At 41.5% G+C, this 27,905-nt stretch overlaps 1 protein-coding gene across 3 annotated transcripts in view; it reads right to left on the bottom strand.

Annotated features, from left to right (window-relative positions):
- The window catches only part of DLC1 (DLC1 Rho GTPase activating protein), a 218,228-nt gene that overhangs the window by 7,054 nt on the left and 183,269 nt on the right, over nt 1–27,905 (bottom strand). For all 3 annotated transcript variants that reach the window (XM_049794109.1, XM_049794118.1, XM_049794127.1), the window contains 7 exons: nt 19,315–19,386; nt 16,329–16,410; nt 9,041–9,104; nt 4,723–6,149; nt 3,373–3,549; nt 1,282–1,441; nt 844–1,042 (listed from right to left, as the gene is read on the bottom strand). In XM_049794109.1, coding sequence (XP_049650066.1) covers nt 844–1,042; nt 1,282–1,441; nt 3,373–3,549; nt 4,723–6,149; nt 9,041–9,104; nt 16,329–16,410; nt 19,315–19,386 — 2,181 coding nt within the window. The remainder of the gene's footprint in view (nt 1–843; nt 1,043–1,281; nt 1,442–3,372; nt 3,550–4,722; nt 6,150–9,040; nt 9,105–16,328; nt 16,411–19,314; nt 19,387–27,905) is intronic.

The raw sequence follows: 27,905 nt of genomic DNA, 5'->3' as shown, positions 1-27,905 counted from the left end.
GTACATCAATCAATCAATCAGTCTGGACCACCATGAATATTTCGAAAGGCTTTGGAGTTCTGGTCAGCAAATATTAATTCATCTTTGGCCATTTTATAAAGTGAGAGTATTCCCAATGAAAAAATGTTGAAGAAAACTTCTAAAAGACAAGGTGCTGTTTGGAAAGATCCAGCACACAATTACTATCTATACAGAACTCAATTTATCTAGTTCACAAAAGAGAATGTCTCCCTTGCTGGAGTTGAACCTACCATCTCAGAAAGATTAACTATTTCTTTTCACATGCATTGATAAACTCCATTTTTGATGTGGTTTATTTTTAGCACTTTCCGTTTATGGTACGTATCAGTAAAGTAGCTACACATCAGTAACAGAAAAGCTTTCAACTTAAAGGTTGTTTTCAAAAGTTGTGGTGAAGGATAGAAGAATATGAATTACCAAGAAAATAGAATTTTTTTGGCAGCCTTGCTCTTACAAAAAAATCCCAGTCATTTAGTGCATTTCAATCCCCTCAAAAGCCCCAAACTCTCTTCATGTAGTGTTTGCACAGCTCCTCTACCTAGCCACATCAGATGTGGCTTATTTTCAAACCATAATATGAAGTATGCTCAAGGAAGAGAGGAAACTTTATAGCAAGTGATGGAGGATTTATATATGTTCCCAAACTACAGAGAAAGGTGAAATGAAAAGAACTTGTACTATAAATCATTAAACAACTGCTGCTGGAGGAAGGCAAAGACCAACATATGCAACACACAGTGCCCAGAGAAGCGGTATTAGAAAGTTCCACCCTTGCTACACAAATGACCATTTGCCATCTGCCATAGAAATCTCACTACTTACATTGGTATATCTGTAAGAAGGTCTCGGAGAGTTTGTTGGTCATGAGAGGCTCAGGGAGATCACGGAAGAATTGCTTTAACATGTCTGCTACATCGTAAGCAGACTGGCCTTCATAGTTGACGCTGTCTGTTGAGTTCTCATTCATCTGACGCAAAGCCTGAATTCTTGATTTGACTCCAGATTTCCTGAACAGTCCAACCTAAATAAATATGGAAAGGTAAATGCATTTACAATGAGTCCAGATCTGAAATGTAAGCATGCTCTTTAGCTTCTTACTTATGGGTTCTAATTTCATGGAAAGCTTTCCTTGCATTAATTATCTATTTTGTCCAGTTTTGAGTCTACTTTTTTCAGTCTGATTCAGGAACAATAACAATTAATGGAAGGCTGGGCTTTGGGTGCTGCATGCGTGTGGGATGAGACTACAGCAAAACCCACCTGATCCAGGCAGTGGTTGCGGAGGTACCGCATGGCTTGCTGAATGCTCTGTGGAAGAGGCTGCCCCGTGCGCTGGACATTGACTTGCAGCGGTACTCCAAACACATTTCGGTCTTTATAATCCGGCACCTTTATCCTTTTCATAAATTTTGGTACTGCCCTATTTAAGCAAAGGGAATGACAAAATCAAATTAAACCTCTGTCAACCATTATCTTCTGTATTTCCAGTAATTCAGAAAGTCAGTGAAAATGAGTGAAACACTTTAGTAATATGAAAAGCAGTGACAGTATAAATCAGCTAATCCACTCAGGGCTGGGAAGGGGGAGAGGACAGAAAACAAGAGTTTCTCTAAGAGAAAGGCTTGACATTCGGGGCAGTATGCTGCCTGTAAGTGTTGATGTGGTGCTACTCCATCAATATTAGTAGGACAAAAGCTACAGGGTAAAACTGCAGGGGCCAGACTGAATTGCAAAAGAGTCAAAATAAATCCTGCGGTCAGTGACCCCTTGTAACACTGCTTCTTTAGGTTTCGGGAAAGATGGGCATTTGAACAATGAGCTTTTGTATGTCAACTACTTGTTCTGCAAAGCCCTCAAACTGGGTCCACCACCCACCAGTGTGCATAACAGCAGGAAACTGATGTAATACATTTGAGTTTGTCAGCTAAAAACTTCAGCTCTATAAACAACCCCTTTGAGGGACCCCCCTCCTTGTCAGCCAGTGACTGTTGTTACCCCCACCTCCCACTCCAGTTTCAATGAGAGGCCTTTCCATCTGCTTATGACTCCAAGGAAAAAGTTACTAAACACAAAAGAATGATTTACTCCCAGGTCCCCAAGAGTATTGGTTTCATAAAGGGGGGGGGGGGGGGGGGGGGGGCGGGGAAAAGCCATTAAAATGTGAAAATATCGAGATCATTTTCCTAAACAGGGAGAAAAACTAATGTCCAGTGCAACAACTAATAGGACACAGCAGCACTGGAAAACAGGGAGACCTATTTAACATTTCAATATACAGTACAGCTATACAAACAGTGCATTAGATTTACAGCTGACTAATCTGTTACATAGTAAAATAGAACCAATTTGTATTGCCATACATATTATTGATATATGTATGAATAATACTTGCTTTGTCAAACAACATGCCAATGGAATGTGAAAAAACACATTGCGATCTCCACCGAGAATCTGAAGCATGCAGGGATAACTGGTCAATACTTATTTCTGTCTTTCAGAACAAACAACTTCTGTATTTAGAAAGGCTGACATAATAACAGCCTTTGAACAGGAGGTACTTTGATGCTGAAGCTAAATACTCTCTATGACTCCTGGGGAAGGGAGGAGGCTGGCCTGTGGTAGGGAGAAGAAAAATTTTATTGCGTCTTTTGCATCCTGAAGGTTACACAGGCTGTACTGCAGATACAATAATAAAAGAGCTTTCTATTTCATTCTTCCAACAAAAAACATTCGACTGGGTAACAAACACCTGGCCACAGCAGAAATTGCTGCCTACAAAAAACTCCGTGGTTCTCCCAGTCTTTCTTCCCCTCTGCCACCTTTTGTGCAAGCTAATTGGATTTATAGTGCTTTAAAGAGAGGCGGCAGATTTTGACTAATGAGACACTAGAACGAAAGGAAATTTAAATTATTTAATTACATACTTATATAGAGAAACTAATGCAAATATTTAAGAATAACTGAAGAAAAGCAAGCCTATTAAGATCTACTGAGGTTTGTGCCACTCCTCGCTAACTGCCTCAATAAATGACTAGTCCTTCTTTTGCTATGGACAGCGGACATCTTCCTGCTCAGAAAGCTGGCCTGTACTTCACTGCTCTTGTTCCCTCACATGCCCCCTATAAACATACTTCTCAAGCCTAATAAGATTACGCTTACGTAAAGGGTTAGTGATTTTAGCCCCATCTTAGGCAACCACAAATCACTGTCAGCACAGGCTGGAGGAAGAAGTGCAAATATGGAAAAAGAGGGACGGAGGGATTCATTGCATCTCTCCAAAAGATGCTTAGGACGAGCGCAACTGTCGTGCTCGTACAGTCGGCCTGTCTACACGCGGCGCTGTGCCCTTACCAGCTGAAACCATGCTTGTTGGAAGGCGTGTACTTCTCCAGGAGAGCAGTCAGCTTGAGGAGAGAGTACTTCTGCAGCAGGTTCATCTGCGCCACGGACTGGCAGTTGATCTGCAGCGACGCCGAGCTGAGGCTGGGCCGGTGGGAGCTCTGAAAGCTGTGCCACCTCAGCCTGTGCCTGCGGAGAAGATGGGGGACAGAGCAAGGAGCGGTCACTGAAACTTCTCTGCAAGACACGTGCAGGAATTACCGCAAACGCACTGCTGAGCTCCCTGCCCGTGGCAGCCGCTGTCTTCTGAGATTTCGTAGGCATCAGCCGGCAGCGTCTCCGCCTCACCCGATGCAATGCAGGACCTGCACGGGCTTCAGACGGGAACGGGCACTCTGAGCTGACCACAGCTCAGTGTTAACTACACAGTCTGGCCCTATCAGATATCCTCCGAGGGCTCCAACACCCTTTTTGAGAAAAAGCCCTTGCAGTATTAAGGCGGTGGGAATCAAAAAACTCCATGAAGAAAAACCGGCCCAAATTTTTAATACACATCAAATGGGAACTACACACTTCTAAAAGTCCCATAAAGTTTAAATGAGCAGCTGTAGGCGACTAAATGACAGCAGAAAGCAGGCCCTCAATGATTTGCACCAGTTTTAAAGGAAAACTGGAAACAAAGCTAGAAAGAATTCAGCTCCTTGCTCTACTCACAATACAAAATATGGTCAACCATCTGTCCCATGGTAAAACTCCCAGCAGAAACTGGGAGGCCACTGGAACTCCCCCAGTCCTCTGCTGTGCTACAGCGATCAAGGGAAAGTAAACAAACCTCATTTTCCCTGCAGATTTAATGCCCTAGCACGCTATTAAGAAGCAGCCTGCTACTGAAAAGTGCAACTTTTTGAAACAGTCTAAAAGTCAAGGCTTTTACTACACACTGACACAAACCAGACCATACTTATACTGGCTCTCCTAGCCAACTTAAAAAGTGAATAATCCTACTTGAGGTCCCTCTCCCTCCCACACACCATTTCAGTTTGAAGAATTATCATTCCCCAAAACTGCCTTCGCAGTGCTCCTAATGCTGACTTGCCGAGCGGGCTGTTTTTCAATGACCACTCAGTCTGAACATACAAACACACAGCTACAAAGTGCAGGAATCGCTCGTCTAAAAGTCTTGCGCAGGTACTTCCCTTGCCTGTAATTGTTTTGGGAAGCAATGGGAACAGCATGCGTGTGCCTGAATGGCCACAACTCCTCTTTGCACCTTAACTGAGTGTGGTGCAGCTACTATAGAGCCACTCGGGCTCGACGGGACCTCCGCGGGGCCACCCCAAGTCCCAGTGCTCACAACCTCACCTGCTGGACCGTGTCAGCGATGCGCCCACCCCAGAGTCCCTCCTGTCCTGCATCCCCACGGGCTCTTCCGTTTCATTCAGTGAATTTCCCGTACTGTCAAGGTCACTCGGTGTTGTTCGATCGTTATCTACATCGAGGTGGATCTGCTTTGGAGAGGAAGGACACGGGGAGATGGAGTCGAGTGCCGAGTCGGAGTCCCCTTCGTCCGAGAACTTCTCTGACCACTGGTTTACTATCCTCTGCATCCCTTTGACGTGGTATAGGATGTCATCTAGTTCTGGGAATATGTCTTCATTTTCGAGGTCAGCCAGGTCGCTCGTACTGGAATACAGGATTGAGCCTGGCACGTTGTCGTAAATACTCAGGCGGCTGCTGACCGAGCTGGAGGAGTTGCGCCTTTTCCCCATGCCCATCTCTTTGGAGCTGTCGCCACTGTTTTGCCTCCGGAGGGTGAGATGGCCATGTCCGTGGAAACTCCCTGTCCTCCAGTTCACAGAGGCGCTGCTTTCTGTTGGGGAGAAGTTGCCGTTGGAGAGTGCTTTGGGAAAAGTGCCGGGCTTATGATCTTCAGGGATAAAAAACACGGTGTCTTCTGCAAAGCTTCCCCGGTTCTTGAAGTTCTGCTCCATCACGTCGCTGAACGTTGACTGGTTGAAGGGGTCGAAGCCTTCCAGGTACATGCCCACCCTTTTATTGTATGCGCTGAGGCTGCGTGTTCGCGTGACAGGACTGGGTGTGCTGACGGCACTGCTCGTCTCAGACTGACTACTGCTGCTGCTGGTCTGGGTGGAATTGGAGACGCTCCTCTTTCGTACCATGGGGAGGCTGATGTGATTGCCGTTGAGGGCAGAAATCTCCACGCAGTTAAGTTGTTTCAGTTTATCTTCATCCATGCCCTCCTGCAGGATGGGCCCGCTAATAATAAGGCCAAGCTTTGAAGGAGCTTTGCTCTTGCCATGGTGAGAGCTCTTGATTTTCAGGCTCTCCATTCTCTTGAGCAGGCTCTTTGTTTTGGACTTGGCGTTCTTCTCATTGCCTTTCGTGTTGAAGCTGAAGCTATTCAGCTCCCTGGGCGAGGGCAGGCTGCTGAATGTGTCATCGTTTGCTACGAAATTGTTTGATGAACAAACGCTCACAACTGAGTTTGTCCTGGTGGTAGATGCTTCGCTCTGCAGGGTTGGTTGGTGGCTGCTGGTGCTGCTGATGCTCAGAATAGAAGCCACCTCCTGGCGTTCGCTGAGGTCTGTTAGCACACTCTCATGGCTTGCTGCGTTAGTAAGGTGAGGAGCTTCTGGGGAGGGGGTATTCAAGTCCGGTTTCGGAGGAAACACATCAAACTCTTCAAGCCTTGACCACCTCTTGCTGTCCCTCTGAAAAGTCCATTTGCCACTTATTGCACAAGGTTCATCTTCATCCGAATCTTCGCTCTGCAAAGAGGAAGAACCCTGAAAGTACTGCTTGCGAACTGCCCAAACGGCAAAGGTGGTTGCATTTAAATACAATGCCCACTAAACTGCTTTAAGCATGACCTTGTTCTCACTGAATTTAAAGTGAAAACAGTCTTTTACTTCAGGGAGAGGAAGATTAGGCCATAAAGCCCATCAGAGGAAAAGATAACATGGGACAGGCAATATATTTTAACAGTTTTTAAATACAAAAGAGATATGCTCCATAAAAAGAAACAAACAATGCAATCTGTTTTAAATTGCTCTTTCCTAAAAACCCTAGTATCCACAGACGTTTAATTAATTGGTCACAGTGGATAGCCCTCAGATCAATGGAAATTCCTGGCATGCATAAAATTTTAAACTGGAGTCAGTCAGGGGTTGGGGTCCCTCTGGACTCTCTCCAAAGTTACACTCTGTTGATAGTGGCTGCGTGTTTATACTCCTCTTTGCAATTATGAGATGTTTCTCATACGTTCTGAATTGTAGCAGCTTAATTCCTTACCCATTCGGGAAGTCTGAAGGGTCTCCTCACTGTGACTAATGAGATAGCAAAAGAAGCTCTTGCACAGCAAGAGTGCGATGCCTCCAGGCTCTTACCTGGTCCACTCTTCCTCCCACAGGCTAGCAGCTAACATGTTAAGAATGTCCTGTGAAGTTTCTACTTCAGTCTCCCTTCAGGCAAACTTTAACACTCGGAGATAGCGAGCAGCAAGAGCTCACTGTCAGTATAGCACGTAAGTAAATTGTAAATAACATCTCCGCTGATGATATTTGATGTATGAGTAATGCCTGAGGGCACAATTGCGCGTACACCACTTACGCCTACAATCTTTTTATCTAAATACTGAAAGGGAATGATCCTGGGACTGACATATTTGGTCGTCCAAATATCTGGAAAATTTCATGTTGGAAGAATAAAACCAATGAAGATATTTTAATATGACACCATGAAACCACAAAATAACCTTTGGTGTTCAGAGCAGGAAACACGAATTGCCACCCAGCTCCATGAGTTTCACTCCATTTGTTTACAGATTGCTTTAATTTAAAAACAAACACACATGCATGACCCAAATTGTAACTATTTGTGCGCCAGGAACACAAACATGTATTCTCTGAAAAACAAGTAAATTATTCATATTTCAGAAATTTTATTTATGCATACTTTAGTTCCTGATCCTCTCCTAGTTTTCTGGTGTTTTTTTTTTTTTTTTATAGCACATTTCACCAGCTCAGGAAAATAAGTGAAATACCATATTTATTTTTTATAACCGAATACACGTGAGACAGAGCAAGCGTCATTTTCTTTGTTTCCCAACTACTACCAAACTACTTCTGTCCATGACTCAGATGAAGACCTATTTAACGTTTCGAGGAGGAAAAGAGTCACTTGAAACTGCCAATGGATAATAGTAATGGTTCGGTGGTGAATGTGGTTTGACTGGGGAAAAAAAAGGAGCAGTAAAGTGATCTTAATTTGCAAAGAGGTCAATGCAAACATAAGGAAACATATGTTTCTGTCAGCACAATTTTTCCCTGGTGTTAAAAAGCTTTAAAGGCTAAGTATTGATTTTAATAAAGTTAACAACAAAAGGGAATAGGATCTAAGTCCATCTGCCAGAACGTGGGTGGTGAATGAAAATAAGGAAGGACTGAAACAAAAGGTAATGTCCAGACTCCGGAAGATCTGGGGTTTGGACCTGAAGTCGGGTCTGTCCTGACCTCTAACAGCAATACTGATCATTCCAGTGTTAACAGGGTTCAGGAACAAGGAGGAGAAATCTTCTGGCGGTCATAAATGGCAATCCAGCTGTCTACCCCTACTTTTAAAGAGTTCCTACATATGCTGCCTCAGAGTGTTATCTTCTGGAGCTTGGATGCTGTTTCCAACATACCACAAACAGATAGGGAAAGAGGGGATTAATTCCTGGTAAACAACCTCAGAGCATTTGTATGCATTCTTGTTAAGGGTAGGGCAGCATTGTACTGCCTCAGCTCAGTCATCTTTATCTATAGTTGTCATATCCCAGGGGACAGTATCAACTGCTGATCCCTCCTAGGACACACACATAGTTTTAAGACAGCTATTGAGTGGCACCTTACTAGCAAACTCCAGCAACTCAGCTTTCTGCCCGTACTACCTTACTGAAATTACAGTAGGTGCTCTCTTATTTCTCACCACGCTCCACAGGGATCCTGAAAATTCAGGAAACACTTTTAAGTCCCGCTGCAAACTTTCTGCTGAACTTGCAGAAACATGAAAACTTTCTAAAAAGGTAGCTGATGTATTCTGTAAATATATTGCTTTAATTTTGAGCTATGTAATTAAAAAACAAAGGAACAATGTACCCAATCCTACAAAGGATCGGCTCTTTCCTCTGCAGGCTAAGCACAGTCTAGCTGATCCTGTCTACATCACAATAAAATAATACAATTCTAACATGATGGCAAAGAACCAAAACTGTGAAGATGATGTCAAACACGATGTTCTAACATTCAGGGCAGCTCATCGTAGCTGGTCAGGATCTCCTCCATCAAGCCTACTCTTTACAAACCTGCCTGAGTGCAGGTAATACGCTACAACATGGACAACCTCACTGACAGGCAGAGAAGCTCAGTGCCTGATTTCAGACTGGGAGCAGCAGCTCGGGGAAGAGTTTGGTAGACGAATAACCTTTACTTGTGGCCAAGCCCTGCAGTTTTCACTCAGTGAGAACACAGAATGAAACGTAAGCAGAATTTTGACTGTGTGTCCTTGCCAGGTTCTACTCAGGTGTTATCCTAGACTGCAGCTAAGCAATCTGCTAGGTGGGGTTTTTTCAGTTTTATTAATGTACAATGCCGTAACAGAAGATGTTAAAGGAACTTACCCTTTTCCTGTGGGGACTAATTTCTAGCTTCATCACTGCACATTTGTTTAAAGTATTTAAGCGCCTGCAAAGCAAAGGAAACCATATTAAGAGAACACTCCAGTGTTTTGACACAGGCTACTCCAGTTCAAAAGATTTGCAAAGGCTGTCCCCAAACTGCTTTGCATACAAATAGCAACAAGCAGAGTTTCAATTAGAGCCCTAATTATACTTAACCATTAACCCATTACATTTGGCTGTATTCTAACTTCAGAGGGAGGGATGGAGGATGGATGACTATTTGTCACAATTACCTGAATGAAAGTAAAAAGAAGTGAAGGGAAACCTAGACTAAGTTGTGGAGTGCATTATATCCAATGAATTGTAGTAATTACGTTTGTTTCAACAGCAAACCTGAAACAATCAATCTCGGCAGAGAAAAAATAATGGGAGAAAATACTGGAAAAGGCTTCTTGTTTGACACTGTGTACATATGCCTGTGTGAAAAAAGCATGCTGCTTTAAAATTGTACTTTATAAGCTAAAACCTCCCAGAGGAAAACTTATTTTCCACTTATTAGGTGTCTGTTTTGTTTGTGAACAATGATTATTTTCAGTACAGTCCTGGGACAAGACAACTCACCAGTTAAAAAAAAAAACAAAACAAAATACAGGCCTAATTTTTCCTTTCTAAACTGAAAGTTTCTTTTATATATAAAAATGTTGTCCTGAAGGACTAAAATTTAAACAAAAATAAAATGCTGCAGCACCAGCAGTTAACCAACTTCCCTGTGAAATGTGACAGCAGGCTGGATGCATATCTTGAAGTACCGTATGAATGTATGTAAGCATCCCTCTATTCCCTGGGGAGCTAATGATCTGGTAGGTATCCCTAAACCAAAAAAAATTACTTGTCTTCCCCTGTCTTCCCCAGAAGCTCAGTGTGCAGGGCTGAGCACAAACAGCTTAAACTAGAGCAAAATTTGGCACTGTTAAATAAACACACAGCTCCATGGCAGTTTAGGTATGGCTAAGTGCAGGCTGCTGTGGTCTCCTGCCCTTCTCCCAGCCCTTGCCTCCCCAGAAACTGCTCCAGGGACCTGGGTCAGCTAAAATCTACACTGGTAAAGCGTGGTTAAAGAACTGCTGGTGCTATGGCAAGGCAAAGGGCAGGAACAGGCTGGGCGTGATGCAGAAGGCAGAAAAGCTGAAGCAGCAGCTTCATGGAAGCGATGGTTTGGTCCCTTGTGTTAATACTTGCAGGCATGGGGCTGTATTGTGGGTTGGATGAGGAAACTAAACAAGCTGAAAACTAATCTTTCAATACTTTGTTGGGCTGAATTTCTCCCAAGTCAGTTCCCCGAGCTGCATGAAGGGCAGTGTGTGCAGGGGGAGGCAGAGGAGCAGAGCCGCCCCCTTCCTTCAGCCGGACCACAGCCCAAATTCAACAGAAGCAAAACTGAGCTTTAAAAAGCCTAATTCATTCTGAAGGAAGTTGTATAATTTTCACATAATTCGTTTGAGCAAAGTGTAAAGAACAGCCTGTATCAGCAGCTTTGAAAAACTAAAAAAAAAAAAAAAGAAAAAAAAAGAAATGCTGCCTTGTCCTGTTGCTTCAGATGAGTCTTTTCAGATTCATGAAACTTGTAACTTGAATCTAGAAAATGTGTGCACAGGAAGAATTACTAGTTTCCTCTCTTTCCCCTCGCCTTTTATGCACAGGATTGGTTGCAGATGGTATTTACACAGGGCTTGATCCTGAGGCCATCAAAGAAAATGGAAAAGCTCCTACTGGTGCTTTTGCTGCAGTCGTGAAGTAAAAAAAAAGGCAGTTTGATCTATAATTAGACCCAGCCACAACACAGCAGAAAAGAAGAGAAACAGGAAGAATTGCCATGGGTCAAATAGTAGGGCAGTGGCAGGTTAGAAAAGTTATCCAGATCTCTCTATTTTCATCTTTGCTCTGACTTTAAAAGGCAGAAGGCTCAGTCCTGTCAGCTGCAGCTGGTGGGTACATGCACAAGTCCAGTGAATTTCAGAGGGATTGTATTTATGGTGTGGGCGAAGGGTGAACGTCCCATCTAGGCGCTACACAACAAAACTGGTATTTTGGTTTTTGAGAGGCCACACAGCAGCAGAAAGCCGCCTCCCTCTCTCTCCTATAAAAAACATTCTCCTCTCAAACTCCTGGACCTCAAGACCAGGGAATATTAAGCTGGCTTCAGCTCTATATTGTGTAATAATTTACAAATTTCACAGTGTTGCAACCTTTGACTTAAGCAGAGAGAAGTTATCACCGAATCCCTGTATCAGGCTTTATCTAGCTCCAGCCTGTCTGACCGCTAATAAAGACGATCTCTGATTTCACAAAGATTACATCCCCAGACTTTTCTCCTACTCAAATTAAAACCCTGAAATAGGTGGAAAAGGGTAGAGCAAAGACCTCTGTTTCCACAGAGGGTGTTTAAGAAAAAAAGATCTCCCGGCGCACACCTCACAAAAATGAGTATGAAGGCAAGATAAGGTAACCCCCAATGAGCAAGGTTAAATACAATAGCAGCGAGGCAAATAAAGGCTCTGTTACACATTTGACATGATTTCATCACAAAACCAGTTTCCCTTTTAAAACCTAAATGCTCTGCAGCAATTGCCTCAGGTCTGCAACTTTCATTATATATATATCACACATAGGACACCAAAAACACAGTACAATATGCACAACTGCCTTCCAAACACATTATTGAGTCTGCAAAGCTAAGCTTACAAAGTTTAGGCTTTGCCAGGATGAGAGTTACCTATACAACTATCACTAACCTTTACGTACGTTTTGCAACACTTTTTAAGCATATTAGCACACATTCATTTTCTACAGATCTTCTCATCAAATCGATGCTTGTTAATGAAATGCAATTTTCTCTTCTGGCTCTGGACCTTCTCCTTTGGTAATTCCATTCCCAGGTATAAATTCAACTTATCATTTCCCTACTGACAGTCAGCAGGTCTCCCTCATTCTTTAGCTCCGTCTTATTCTGCCCAAACCTGTCTTGGCGACACCTTCGCGAGGACAAGATGGGAGATGGAGGGACGGGGCAGGACTGCTGCCGACAGCAGTTACAGCCGCTTTCACTGTCTGGCTATGTCAGTTGCAATTTCTACAATGCCTCTTACCCCAGCCGCTTTCTGGATGACTGTCTGGATGACAAGATAATACTCTTTCCCATCATTTAGATAAATGCCTTTGAGTCAGCCCTCTCTCTATACGTCTTCACATCCAGATGGTATCTTACTCCTGTGGAGAGTTCTAACTCCACTTTTCCTCACCCTCCATGTACTCCTGCCTGGGCTCTCACCCTCCTTCACCCTGGCTCTGCAAAACCCTTCTTCCCAAGGGTGACCAATGCAACAGGACCTGTCTCTCAGTCCTGGAAGCCTGGACCTGTGGCACCCAAAACATGAGGCACTGGAGCTTCGCTCAGAAATGAGCAAACGATGCATTTTTCCTAGTCCTCTCCTCAGAAATGGCCAAACTAGTTTAGCCTGAACTTCTTAAAAGACAGGCAGCCTGAACAAGACATTCACTATCAAAAATTGCAGTGTGAACATCTAACTTCTGCTAATTTATAAATTAAAATATGGGCTTATAATGTGAAGTCTTTGTTACAGATACCAGTCAGTTCTACTTTGACTATAACCCCAGGTAATCATTCTGCTTTCGTCAGGATAAATCTCTCAACAGGAGAAATTCTCACCCCGTGCACCCAAGAAAAGTGGTAGCAATGCAGAATATTAGATTTATGCATTTTAAATGACAATTTTCAATCTGATGTAACTGTATGATCTAGCTTTAAAGTTTAAAATATTTTCTTGATGGATTTAAATTCTTAATTCCTTCTTATAGGGCAAATTTCAACCCCATTATACCTGTTACTAATTGATGATACAAGGGCTTTCTTGTCTCACTGCAGTGGACAGCCTCTACGCTGGCTCCCAGGGTTCATCTGCACGTTCTAACCTGCAAAGAAGGCCAGCTCCCTACAAACCAAATGATATGAGCAGTGAATGCTGCTCATGCGAATCCATTACAATCAATTTCTTGGATGAGAAGTCCTGACGGCAAAAGATTTAAGAAATCTCTTGCGTATATAGTGTGGCAGTTTTCTAGCTATGCATAAGGAGATTAAATAGGATTTCCATCATGACTTGCTATGTATTTTGTACTTAGCAACAACCTTTAGGATAAGCATGTTTCAGTACTTAGTTTCATCAGCGCATAGTGCAGCCAGTTATCCTCTGGAGATAAATTCCCAGTCGTTAATCTACATAAAGTCTTATAAAACCAAGGCCAGCAGAGCTTTGGACAGTCACTACATCCTAGCAAATTAGAGCCATTGTTTTTACATTTTTAACCCTACATTTCACGATAAGATCACTAAATGACGTTTCTTAACCACCTATCTTCTACTGTTACCAAGTGCCATATGCTATCTCTGTAATTCAAGTCTCAACCCACTTTGCACTTAAAATTTTTCCAGAAAAACCTTAATGGGGTGGCTATTGATACCTTTTCCATTTAGAAAGGAATTTGGCAAAACATTTACTAATAAGCTGTTTTTAAAGTTACATTAGTTTTCCTGCTTACATTAATAAGATTATTAAACAATAATTTACAAAACTGTTCAGATGTCAACTATCATTTAAAGTGCTTCAAACTTAAAAAAACTCCTTGTCACTGTGATTTTGACAGTCTTTTTTAAAACAATTTCTTCATATGCAGTAGTTAGAACAAATTAGTTAGACCTGCTGGCAGAACAGTGGTTGTTAATACAGAAAAGCAGATTCTCAGCACAGATGACTTACTATTTTGTTACTATCCACTGCATACAGTGTTCATTTAGCTCTGTGCTGAAAATGCAAATAACTCCAAAACTATTCTGATTTTCAGTCAAGAAATAGTGATAGACTTATGGCTGTGAAACAGCTCTAAGTCTTTTACTGAGTAAACCCCTTTACTGTTTACACACTGACCATGGCATGAGTCAAAACAAACCCAGGCTTCAGGCAGAAATGCAGCATTCCAAATGATGGGCCTTCTCCATGTTTTTTAATGAGGTTTACAAAATTAAACAAGGAGAAGTGAAAAAAAAATTCTAAAGCTGGAAATGTTGTGACAATGTACTGCTTTTGTCTAACACAAATGGTAAAGGGACAAACTCAGGCATCTGAGATGATTAACTGATTTCCTTCAGTTTTATTTTGAGGTGGGATCTGAATGCTTCTAGAGGAACTTTAGCTTCAGTTTTAAAGTTATCTTCATAAAAGATAACTCTGACATCTAAGCCACAGGCTTCAGAATGATATAGTTCAGCCTTTAAAATCTTGTCTCAAGCTACAATAAGACCGGTGGATTCTTACGCATATTACACAGAAAACAATTTGAAGATGCAAGTGAAGAGGTTATTTTACAATCAGCAGACTTATTAAAGACTTCCTAGTTTCACAAAATATCTATATATCCATACCATTTTGGTTTGCTCACCTTTATTAGAAGGCTTACAATATAGGCTGGCTTCCATTCTTAGGATACAGATCTTTTTACTGTCCTCTATGTTTAGAAAGTGCTAACTGTTTTTATCGATCACACTAGCAGCAAATCTCAGAGAGATATGGGCAGCAAATTCTTATTTTCACCAGTCAGAAACAATCTGCTACCTTTTTTTCCCCATATAAATAAATAATCCCAAGTTTAAAAGTATTCTTGCAGGCAAGCACTAGGTCCAAAATATGCTGGCTTGACTCTATTTTGTTTTCCTGGCAAGGGAAGACCACGCTTCTGGGAACCAGCATTTATTCACATTGCTGTACTTTCTGTTCAATGACTTCACAAGTTCCAGAGCACACAAATAAGCAGACCAATGTATTACATTTTAATATCAATGGAATAGGTGCTCTACACTTGTGCAGGGCACATCTTGAGTGTGAATATAACATTAATGAGATTTTCCCCTCCTAATAACTGGATAACAAATCTGTTTTCTTAGTTTGAAAATCTTGTAAATATTTCTGAAGAACTTTAAATTCCCGTCCCGCTCTTTCCCTTCCAAGTACAGCAGTGATGGCATGAGAACACTATAAACTCAAAGCCTTTCTTAAAAGGGTTTTGTAATTCATTAGAATTACTGACATTTAGAGTTGCAGACCATGCATGCAGTATCCAAAAGCATTCATTTTGCAGACAATTTGGAAAGCTGCCATATTGAAGGACAGCGGCAGAAAACTGCACTTATTTCTTAGTAGTAGGAGATATGAAAAGTTAAGGCATTTTTTTTGCCATTTAAGATTGTGGACTCACACTAGAGGAGGTAACTGGTGGAGGGGTAAGTGTCAGATGGGGCCACTGCAATTGCTTTTATGATAAAATCGGTAACGCTGAGGCTGTAGTTCTGTGAAAACATGCTGCCACACACCGGCAAGTCTTGCTCTCTCTTTTACCCTATGCATCCCTTCTCCTGCCCCCGCAGCTGGCTGTGGGGTCCTGCCCCATCCTTTGCACCTACTCTGAACTTCATGATGCCTTTCCACAGGCTGATTTAATTTACTAACCCAGCAAAGGGACTATCCAGACTCTTTTTGCAGGGTGAGTTGAACTGGTTTGCAGAAGGAGCCCATAAACAACAAAGACAAGTAATGGGAGCATGTGGCTGAGGGCAGGCCAATCTTTGCAGCGGTGATAAACTCTTAGATTCACTCACATTATCCATTTCAGCCATACCTGCATTCACTTTGGTGATCATGGTGCACACAGGGTGATGCACTGAGGTCAGCATGAGAGTCTGTATACACAGCTTTTTGTTTTGTTTGTATACATAGCTGCTAACCAACATAAGAAAGAAGAGTATCGCTTTGCTAATACTGCTCCCAAAAAACAATTCCTGTGTGGGAACTGATGCTACAGTTGTACATGCAGATGGCTTTAGCCAGCACAGTTCTGCTTTCACATGAGTAACTAATTTGGGAATTAGTAATGAAAGCAAATTAAGAGTAATAAAAAAATATGCCTATGAAATACCTGTCACAAAGACTTGGGCCACTTTCCTCCCAACTTTGTTTTAAATAAGATCTCCAACCATTACTCAGACCAATATATCAAGCTAAGGAAAACTGCATACTGATAGTGGACAATAAAAAGATCTCAAGCAAATGGTTATTTAATGGTACATAATTCAGTTGAGGTTATGCTTTTCCCAGGTTATACTTTCTATTACACAGGAAGGGTTTTGTTTCAAAATGCAGTGTGATTTTTTTTGACCTACCTGCATAAGGCCTCAATAGCGTCTCTGTCCAGAAAGTCATGCTCTCGCTTGACTAGAGCGATGTCAATTGGAAAAAGGAGATCTGCAGGAAGAGAGACAGATGGAATCAAAATAACTCTTATTCCCAGTGGTGAGTTACTTCAGAACAACCAGCTGCCTCCAGCTGAGCTCTCCAAGATGCCAGTGATTGGCACGTCTCAGGTAAACACACGCTATCACCTCAAATGCCAGAGAAGCTTCCTTTTCATGTACAAGTTTTTGACGTGCAGCTTTGATAACTGAAAGTTCATATGCAAAACGAAGGAAAAATGAGCAAAGCAGAGATGAAACAACAGGAGAGGGAGAGAGGCAAATGCGAGCTCCCTACCCGACATCAGAAGCATAAACTGACTCAGGCTAGCTTTGTTTAAAATAAATATACAATTTCCATTGAAGTACTAATATCTCACATTAAAGAAAAAAGGTCGGTAAACCCCAAATCGCTGGAAAAGAATGAAACCCCAAATCTCCTTGGCTGTTAATCAAGCTGCTTAAAAGTTTGACACTGTTACAACATTAATGAGATATGGACTGAAATGAAAGCAAGCCAAGCTCCGCAGAGCCCATACTGCCTCCTTTCCTTAGGACATTCATTATTTAGGTAAACAACTGGGAGAGCGAGGGGGAGGAAACAATGTTGGCAAAGAGCTGAAAATTTACTACAGCTCTGAAGCAGCAACCATACATATATTATTTACTGTCCTCCACAGATTCCTGACTGTCATACGGGTCCTGATCCGGCATTCCTTGCACAGCCAAAACTCCCACCAAAGCCACCGGGTGTTCACAGCAGTACAGGGGCAAACTACAAATATACTGCTGCAGTTGCATACATTCCGTGGTCCAAGTGATTGTCTATAAAGTATTTTACTTTCCAGAGACTAGGAAAGAATGATCTGAAATGATGAAAAGAGTAGGACTGGTGTTAATTTGTGGAAAGGTAGTTAATATTCTGGGTTTTCTATACCAAAAGTTAACCTCTCAAATAAACCATTTGTCTTATTTTGCCTCAGGAATAAACTAATTATTATGTATTCTGCAAAACATAAGAAATTCTGTCTTTTCTACAGAAAACTGCAGTTTTAGCAAAGCAACTGACAAAGGCTCACCGATTAACCTCCATTTTAAATGTGTACTGCGTGGGGCCATACAGGTGACTTCTCAGAACTCTTGTAATATACCCAATTGATTCATAGGTCTCCCCTTCAGTATTTTAAATCCAAGGTGCAAGTAAAGAGGGTGAGTACATTCAACCGGTATTTTTCACCAGTGCGGATCTAAGTTTTTCTACTGAGAAAGTTAGTACCTTCGAATGCCCACAAGAAAACATATGGGAGAACTTAAGTGAGAGAGATGACTTGGAAGAAGTTGATAGACTGCATGAGTCCAATTTTTTTTTTTATGCTTAATTTACCCTGCTGCTGTTTTTGTTGTTGCTGCTGCCAGGGGGGCTTGCAAAGGACAATGGTATATTGTTTTCATATAAGGACAGCTGTCTTTTCAATGGGTATGGCTGGCCTTGTTCTCACCTCTTGCTCTCACCTCTGCGGTCCTTTTGATGTTAGGCAGGACATGGTCTTATGTTAGAAACTTTATATAAATTTAGAGTCTCTAGGTAGGGCAATGATAACTACAGGTGGGACATGTTTTCTGAAGGCAAGTAATTTATGAGGGGATTTACAGATCAGCATAACATGAAAGCCACAAGCCCACAAATTCAGTCGAGAGTCTCGTCCCCAGTTTTAACAAAGACTGGAAGTACAGTCCCAGCTCTGCATCCCAAGAAAATCCTGGCACCTCCATTAGCACAAAAAAAAAAAAAAAAAAAAAGGAAGAGAAATAATAAAAGGAAATTTAATTTCTGAACAGGCAAAGAAAAGTTTTGCCAAGTGCTGCCTTTGAAAGTGCTATTATCATCTCATATTGCCAATGCAGCTGCAAATCAAAGCTCAACGAGATCATTTTTCAAGAAGGTCAGCTCAGCATTTGCTGTAATTTCCAACAGTTATTCACTGTAAATAATGGACTTTCTATGCTCATTCTTACAAGCAGCAGCTGGAGTTTGTTTTATAAAAAAGAAGAGGCAGATAAGAGTGCATAATAATTTCACTACAATGCAAGTAATTTTAAGTGGTGGTGGTGGTGAAATTCTGAACAATAATATACATATATAAAAAGGATGTCACACTTTAAAACAAACTTCTGTAGGTTACGGTGCATCAGAGTGTAAGAACTATATGCCAAAACTGGAAGGTCCTAGTAGGTCAGAGAGGCAATGAAGACAACAGTTTTAACCGAACAAAACCTTTGTAAAAGCAGACTGGCAAAGTGAATCCATCCCACAGAAGGACGAGTGAGCGCAGGAGGCAGGAGTCTCTTCGAGGAACACCTCGCACACCTGTGCAACAATGGCTTTTATGTTCTTTTTTCCCTTCATAGTAAGCCTGCGTGTAACACCAACCCAGACTGTTCTGACAGGACTTGGGAATCATGAGGTGCAGAGATAATATCCACGCACACACAGAATTTCCTACCTCTGCTCCATTAGGAGAGCTGGCCGGCGGAGCTGGACACAGCTTTTGTGTTTCTCTAAGGCTGGGCTTGTAGCAGTGGATGACTACAGTCATGAAAATATAGTTCATTTGTGTTTTAACTACAGGGAATGTACGATGGTGCTAACATAACATTTGTGCTGTGAGGACATTTGGAAGATTCAGACTAAAACAGAAACCTGGAACAAATTTAAAACTCCATGAGTGCTTCAGAGTCTCATTGGGTTGGGTACCCCTATGTGTGCGGTGGGTAGCAGAGAGCAGCCCAGTGCCTGAAAGTCATTTTATGTACTGGCACTTCAGTTGTGCCCCTGAACCTCATTTATTGGTGAATATTACACCTTACTGTCCAAAAATAGGCAGGGGATGATGGACTTGCAAGCTCAGGTGCCTACCTTCATAAAGCTGCGCGTACTGCGGGAACCCGGCAGCCCGCAGCCAGTCACAAGCTTCCTTAGCCTCGATTTCTGGAAGAGGACAGAAACAAGACACCCTCCGATTAGTGATCTGCAAAGCAAGAAGTTCCTCTCCACCACTTCTACTATTCCCGTTACAAAATAAGCATGAAGGTATTCAGCAACTTTGAACTGAGACACTTCTGGTTTGCTTCTCCCAGTTTGCTTTTCTTCTCATGATCCAACATATCTTAGATTCTGGAAAGTCACTAGTGTTTACCCATGATTTATCAACAGCTCATCATTTTAACAGTTAGAGAAACAGGCACAGATGAAAACCGCAGGTGTTATGGATTATTCCATACAGGTTTTGTTAACACTAGAGAAACCAGCACCACAACCAACATGAGCAGCATTTGTTCAACAATCTTACGATACTCTTGGCACAAAGGAGCTCGTGATACTGGGCACTTCAACATCTTGTAGATAGTACTGACAGACCCAAGCCCAAGAACAACCAACACACTGTATTGCAGCTCACTCAAGTGTGTTATTTACTACCCAAAAAGAACCTAGTTTCACTGGAGGTCTTCAAGGCATTTATGAGTTACTTGGTATATTACAGGAAATTCAGCTAACTTTCCCTCACACTGCCCAAACCAGCATGCCGCAAAATGAAATTATTCACATACATATACATGACACCAAAAGAAACACTCTGAACATGGGTTATATTAATCTATGAATAAATTATACATAAATTCATTTGTTACCTAATACAAGCAGAAGAATATGTTATCTTATCTCAAACTAGGAAAATATAAAAGGTATTTAGGGTATTCTCCGAGTGTTCAGGCAACAGATTGGGTTAATTCTGTTCTAAAAATTCAAGAAAGTGCTACTGGGAATTTAGCTCCCTGCTTAGAACTGCTCAAACAGACAGTGAGCAATCAGAAACTCTTAAGTTCATCTGGCTTTGATTATATTCACTGTTCTTGATGGACCAGAAAAGAAAAGCTTCATTATGTACAACTCAGTAAACAATCTTGCCACCTACTTGGAGAGGATACTATAGCTACCTGCTGCAGTAACGTTGCACAAAGGGTTTTGCTCAGAATTGCTCAGAATACAAGTTACTGCATATAGGGCATGAAGAGCCAAACATAACATAAGTAAAATATCTCAAGATTTTGGCAAGTTATGAAATATTCCCAGTGCAATATAGGTACACAATTAAAATCGGATGAAATGGCAAGCACCTTTTAGCATCTCCAAAATGACAGCAATCCCCCTCTAATTTTCCAAATTGCTCCAACAGGGTTAAAATATTTGTACTTTGCCAGACTACTTTGCTAAGATACATACCCAAACCAAAGGGTTAAGGTGAGCCAAAGCACAACATTCCAGATAAATAAACAGCTAAAAATCCACTCTCACTGAAGTCAGGACAAGCAGGCATTTGTGTAACTTGTGTTTGCTTCACCTTTGGGTTATGGGACCACATGAGAACAAGCACGTACAGACATATTCACTTAGCTACTCATTAAGAAAAAGCATTCTTCAATTCCAATCACAAGCGATTGTAAAATTTTGCTTAAAGTAGTATTTTAAATTCAGTATCCTAAGGAAATACATGGGAAAGTTAATAAAGAAGGAAAACAAAGAATCTAAAATATATTTAAAACTTGTACTGCTAAAGTAAGAACAAACAACAGGATATTACTATCTCAGAAGCAATGAAAATTAAATTAAAGTTAAAACCCCTGAAATTAATTTATAAGTGTACTTAAAATAAAATGCACTCTCTTATAGGTCACATCCTGCAGAAGTGTCTGGATTGAATGAGAATTTTACTTGATTTAAAACTGAAAAAAAAAAAAAAAGATTCCTTGATAACCAGTATTTACCAAAAAATGCAGGTAGATGCTTGTAGTGCAATTGAAAAAAGTGTCAGATTCCTTACTACTACAGTGGCTCTCAAATGTGTTTTAATATTTGTTCACAGGTCCTTTACTGAGCACCTCAGGTGTATGACCTGTAAAATATTTCTAGAGCTAGAAAATTATGAATATGCATTTATCAGGCTTTTGAAAAGGTTCTCTATAGAAGCTTTGTGTATCTTTTCTGCAAATATATATGCAAGTTATGCGGAAGTCATATTTTATGGGCACCCAGGTGTCAGGTGCCTTTGGGATTTTCAGAGCATATTTGCTTTCAAAATAATACCTTTGAGAATCCCCCAAGAAGTCTACCTAGTCAATGAACACCTGAGTTATTCCTGGTTGGCCACAAGAATTGCAGAGAATAATAAAACACCAGTGCACCTGTTCATCAATTAGGCTAGGCAAATGCCTAGGGCTGGGTACAGGAACAGCACCGAGGGTTTAAAAACAATATTTGCCCCATTTCCGTCTCAAACATTTTGGGAAAGCCACGGCTCTAGCCTCTGGCTCCTGTTACAAGTCCTTGGAAGGGCGACGGGCTTGCAGAGCTGTCTTGAAGAAGGGGCCAGCGAGTCCCCGGTGGCCAGGGCTCTCTCCGTGTCACCTCCCTCCACTCAAAGTGTGCGTCAGAGAGGGACGTGGCGGGGGTATGGGCGACAAAGCAGAGGCAGGACCTAAAAAAGCAGCTCCTTTTGTTCAAGTCCAGTTGGCCAAACCCAGGATTGCTCCTAGACTGTACCGATGCGCTGTGACCAGATGAATGGAAAGGTCATTTCCAACCCAGCTTCCCCCATCTCAACCCTGCTGGTTTACTGAGGAGCCAGAGTACGAACAAAACTGTGTATGTATGTGAAATTCAGGCAGATCAAAATATAGCCGGAGGGAGAATCCAGCCCAGGGTGTGCTGAATAGGCTTCACAGAAAGCTGAGAACACAGAACAAGCTTCCTCACATAAGAGATACAAACTTAAACAGCTGAAAGCTTGTACAGGTAAAAAGTTCATTGCCACAACTTAACCGGAATCTGCCTTTGAGAATAAAATACATTAGACAGACCTGAGGTTCTGGCCAAATCATTTAAACTACGCTAGAGGAGAAAGCTCATTCCCGCACTTTCCAAATACCAGCTTTTCATCCAGCTCAGCAGCATCAGCTCTGGGACTGTTGGTTTGCCAGCTGCCACAGTTTCATATCCAGGTGGACACTGGAATATGTGCAAGTCCTTGTCATCTGGATCAATGGCAACCAGGATAATGAGGGATAAAGAGAGAACACCACAGCTTCCAAAATCAGATTTTCCCACTACTTCTAAAAAGTTTTAGAAGGGACAGTGCACCGAGAAGCCTTCGTTCAGTGTCCCAGGGGACCTAGGGTACAGATCATCACCTGAGCTACGAACTCACTGCCAAGCACAGCACCCGCTTGGTTGGGACCAGCTGAGAGCCACAGGGAGGAAGGAGAGGGAGCTCGCCGAGGAACTCTGTGCTGCTTTCCAACCCATCTTAGGGAAGCCCCACTTCAGCCCCAATTAATCTGCCATGATATGCAAAGCAATTTCCCGCTCACAGCGGGAAATTCTGATGAAGACCTGGCAGCTGAGCTGGTATGAGTTGCTGTGGGCAAGAGACTGGTCTCACTCCCTCCACCCCCGGGCTCCATCCCTGCGGTGCCATTTCCTTTCTGAATCAAACATCCTTGCCAGTTAAAACCTTTACAATAAACTACAATTCAGTATACATTCCAAGCAAGAAATGTATGTGCAGCTTTTCAGATGTGCGTCCTGTGCCCTCCCCCAGCAGCAGGAGGTTCTTGTACGAAAGAACTGCTGGCAAGAAAGAAATCGCGCTATTATTTCTAAATGTCCTGATACACAAGAAAATCTCTTAGAAAGTAAACCAAAACAAAAAAATATCCACCCCAACCCCCTCAAAAAACCCCAACCCACCAAAAAGGAGTACAATGAAGTCTTTATTCTTGGTGTCGTGTAAGCAAACAGCAGGCAAATGTGTTAAAGAGGAAACAGGAAATTTTTATTGGAAACAGCTTTATTTGTTAGTCTGTTTCACAAAGCAGGCCTCCATGCTCAAATCAAGGGTAGGAGTTCCTTTTGTGTATGGTTGGGAACCATTAGTCCTTATTTACCCACTTCCTGGGGGGTTAGGAGGACCCAATTCTTCCCCAAACTGGTAAGTGAAAATGGAAACGTCTAGCTTCCTTTTTGTTTAACTTTAGTTAATCTTGGTTCATGGCCCTGCAATTTTAAAACTTTATAGCAAAAACACCTCAACTCACACCTTGTTTAATACCACAATTGCAGAAGGCAGAACTCTAACATGTCTATAGTCTTTTGTTGGATGATACCTTCCTTCCTATAGAAAATAAAACCCACACAGTGTGATGCTGCAATAAGGTCCTTTCAGAAAAAAATAATCATAGCAGTCTAGCTAGAAGCAGCAAGATAACTTGCTTTTATTCTTCCTTTCTCTTTGCTTCCATGAAATAACAGGCAAGTTAAGCACCAGCTCTTTCAGGGTCTTCAGGACAAGGTGCAAAGCAGATATATCTTTCTACAGTCGTGCATTGACTCCATTTTCACCTAAGTGCTAAACATCATATGAACAGTTCTTCCAAGCAGATGGTTTCCTCTTGCCTCAACGCAGACACCTTTATAGCCATATTAGCACCTCCATACATCAGTTCAACTCATTTCACCTTTTGGCTCTGTTAAGAGATCAGATTGTAAAAATCTGTGGCGAGACTGGTCAAAGCAATGCTACTAAAATAAAATTTCAGCAAAAAATGGGCTTCGTTGCTCAAGGTTCACTCCAATACCATACCAAAACTTGGTTTGGTTTTGGTCTTAATTTTGACCAGGTCATTCCAGTTGAAATTCACTATTTGACTTTTTCAGAAAAAGAAGAAAAATAGTCAAAATTGAATACAAAATGATCTTCCTGAATTAGCTTGCAGGAAAGCCTCTCCCATGCAATGCAGAGAATGTGATTTCTCACCATCAACGCTAGAGATGAACCTGCTTGCCCCTTAGTCTAATGCATAAAACTCTATAAACTACTTGCACGTTTTCTAAGGCACAGACAGAGCACAAAGAGGATTATTTCCCATGCAAGACTGACGCTCCAGTTTAATGGCTGCCAAGGGGCTTGCAAGCTCAGAAGTGCATCCTCTTTTTCTGTCTGTATCAGAAATTACCTGTCCTGACATACTGTGTCCCTCTGAAATTTCTTGTGCTTTGCAAAGTTTGTGTTGAACTCCAAAACACTGTCCTGAGCTATTAAGAAGCCTGAAATCATTCAGGATAATATTTTTTAAGACCAGCTGTGCTATATATGAGAAATATTCTTCTCTAAATAGAATTCCACTGGCCAAATACAAGCAATCATTTTTCCAAGTGCTTGAATTACATCCCTGACATGTGAATTGTGGTCCCAACACTAGACTTGATCACACTATCCAACCACTCAGTCCACAGATACATGAACACGCATGTGAAATCTGAGATAAACTGGGGAAAAAACTGCACTGCAGCTGTCTATGAATGAGCAGGCCAGGCACTGAAAATGATAAATCAGTTCTGTGTAACGTCATATGCCTGCAGCCCTTTAAAGCTGGGACAGTATGACTTTGTAAGAGTTAGCCTGCTATGTGTCCATGGCCTCAGATGGTTTTCCCTTTCAAGATACGTGACTGTAGCTTGAAAATAATTAAATTCCTTTTCATAAATCTGTTTTTTCTCAAACCTATATAGTTAAATAGTCCTTAGGGAGTATCATTACCTCAGTGCTCCACACCTTTCAAGAAAGCAGCACGTAGCAAGGACTAAAGAAAGCAAAAATGTAATTAATGAAGAACATCATTTTATAAGGATAATGCCCTCAAACACTGAAACTTGGTAAGTTTGTCAATAAACACTCAACCACTAAAAGCTAGAGAATTCTGACAATCCCATTAAAAGCTCTTGCCAAATTTCTAACACATTTTGAATCTCTTCTTATTCTAAGAGAACTATCTAATCTTATAGAACTGTCCTAAAATATTAGCCTGACACATTCAGCCCATGAAGGATTTATTTCTGGAAGAACCAGCGAGTCCAAGAGAATAAGAAATATAACTTTTGAACTGATAACGAGCTGGCAGGTTTTGAAGTGAAAGCTAACAACCTTCCTGAGAGGGTCCCTTTTCTCCCTTCACCTTTAAAGCGCAACTTATATTTTGCAATAGTAGCTGCCTTTTTTTGATGTGCTCCTGTATTTCACTGTGCTTCAATTTACCTTCCACAGTCAAATGATATATGCTGTGATCTCCACTTAACGCTGCTGATATGGATGTACACATAATTTTTAAGAAAATACTTCTCTCCAAAGACTTTCTTGGGGGAAAAAAATGCAAGTTCTTCAAAGAAATCATATATGACACCAAATACATATACTGCTTTCTAATCGTAAAAACCCTAGAAAGAGGTGATGGTGGGGAATGGTACTCAAATATTTCTCAACTATATGATGATGACTGAAGAAACACTCTTATGTTCCTGCTGGCTTTGGGTTAAACATGGGACTGGCTCTTTCAAGTTACGAAGCCTTGCAGCAAGACAGTAACTATGCTGCTGATGTTATGTATAAACCACAGGACACTGGGAGAAGAAACAGAGTATGTTTGGAATTTGTGTGGGAACAGATGAAGAAGAAGTAAGGAAACAGATGTTTAAGATCATATATTGATATTTTCTCTGAAAAAAATCAGGAAGCTTGAACACCGTTTTTTTTGTCAGCAGAACTTTTGGAAAGAGCAAATGGCTTACTTCCACTGATGGGGTTTTAAGTTTGTTTATTCCCTTAATGATGAAAGCTAAATAAATTATATTAAAAAAAAAAAAAAAAAAGTGACTGGTTTCCAAAATATCCACATAGGTGTATGTTGGCTGTATGCAACTTCCCTCCCTACCAACTGTAACAGGTTACACAATATAGTAGTTTTAATTGCCTGCCAATCCTCTTGGCTAGCACAGGAAACAAAATTCCACTTTTGTGAACCAAAACCTAATTAACTTGAATCTCCTTTTCGTAGTCTTCAGCATATTGAAATCACTTCAAAAGTCTTTCAGCTCAAAACTTAACAAGAGAAACCGCACTTGTTGAAAATTTTTAAAATGTTTAGGGATTGAGACAACAGTGGCCAAAATCAATGGGAGCCTCCATCAATTTCAGCGGAATTAAGCCCTTCCCAACATGGATCCATAGGTCTCTCAAACCCAACAGCACTCTTTTTCAGGAATAAAGGGGGTCAGTTTAACAGTTCTCCACGTTATTTTTACTCCAAAAATATTGTAAATGGGACTTCTGCTTTCTCTAAGTCCAGTTGTGCTGCAAGCCCCATCCCAAGCATGGCGAGCAGCCCAGGTTTTCATCAGAGCCCAAGGAAAGACAGTGCCTGATGGCAGGAGGGCAGAGGGGGGGCACAACCACCACCCCCAGGGCATGCCCTGGCTAGCGAGAGGTCCTCCCCTCTGTCAAGAGGACCTGGAGCAACTGTTATGCTCTGAAAAGCATCAAATCAGCACCATTTCAGGATTTAATACAGGGCTACTGGAATAAATTATATTCCCCATGTCTCTGCTGAGCACCTTCCCTGTACACTCTGTAACAGATTGCAATTACTGCTTATTTTCACGCTATTAAATACGCTTCTAACTGCTCAAAGTTAGGTGCATTACTTCCTAATTTGTTGAAGACTTTGGGAAAGCATGTTCTAGGACACAAAAGAACCACCACAACTCCTGGTTTACACTGTAAATCAGGATCATAATTTAGTCCTAAATAGTTTTTTTTGCATTTTGAATTAAGAATTAATTAAAAGTTAAAAACTAACTTTGTTTAAACAGAAAACTAAAGCCTCATGTGGCACTTCTCCTGCCAAAGAACGATTCTTTTTAAAGATTAAATATGCTCTTCTCCCATTCATTTTTAAGAAGGTTCATAGATGAAGAGGAACAAGATGTCAAGTGACTTAAAAAAAACCTCAAGAAATAATTGGGCACGTGGGTTATTTATCTGGCCTGATTAACACAGGGTGGTCTTGGAGGAGGATTATTTGGGGCAGAGAAAGCAGTTAGTCAAATCCTCTGAAGGAGGTCATGTTGACAGATTCCAGAGTGAGAAATGGATCCTCCTCCAAAGACTGGGAAACAGAAGATGACTTTAACCTTCTCTTCCCTCAGAAATTACTTGGTTAGAATGACCTTTGAGAACATGCTGAAGGGCAAACGTTAACCATTGCTAGTCCCAAATCCAGCATTAATATTCTCCCATTGCATCCTGTCTGCAAGCTAGTAAACTTGCACGCTGTATGCAAAGCTCAAATCGAAGGCTCATTTTGCTCCAGAGGGAGGCAAAAGTGAGTAGGTCCTGTACTTCCTCTAAAAATGCCCAAAGTCTGGGTTACCTGTTCAGATCTAGGAAATAACAATGGTATAAGAGCTGATCTGAGCTGTCTCAGTGGTTCATACAAAGAAAGTAGATTTTATGCAGTCAGTTACTTTTTCTAGCTTGTTACGCCTCAACCTCAAAACCATCCACACACACGTAGGAAGAACTGCGTGCAAGAAAGATTACTTTTGCATCATAACCATTT

Source organism: Accipiter gentilis, chromosome 3, assembly GCF_929443795.1.
Source record: "Accipiter gentilis chromosome 3, bAccGen1.1, whole genome shotgun sequence".
Classification (NCBI taxonomy): Eukaryota; Metazoa; Chordata; class Aves; order Accipitriformes; family Accipitridae; genus Astur; species Astur gentilis.
The sequence above is the reverse complement of the archived record's forward strand: the minus strand, read 5'-3'. Positions and strand labels throughout refer to the sequence as shown.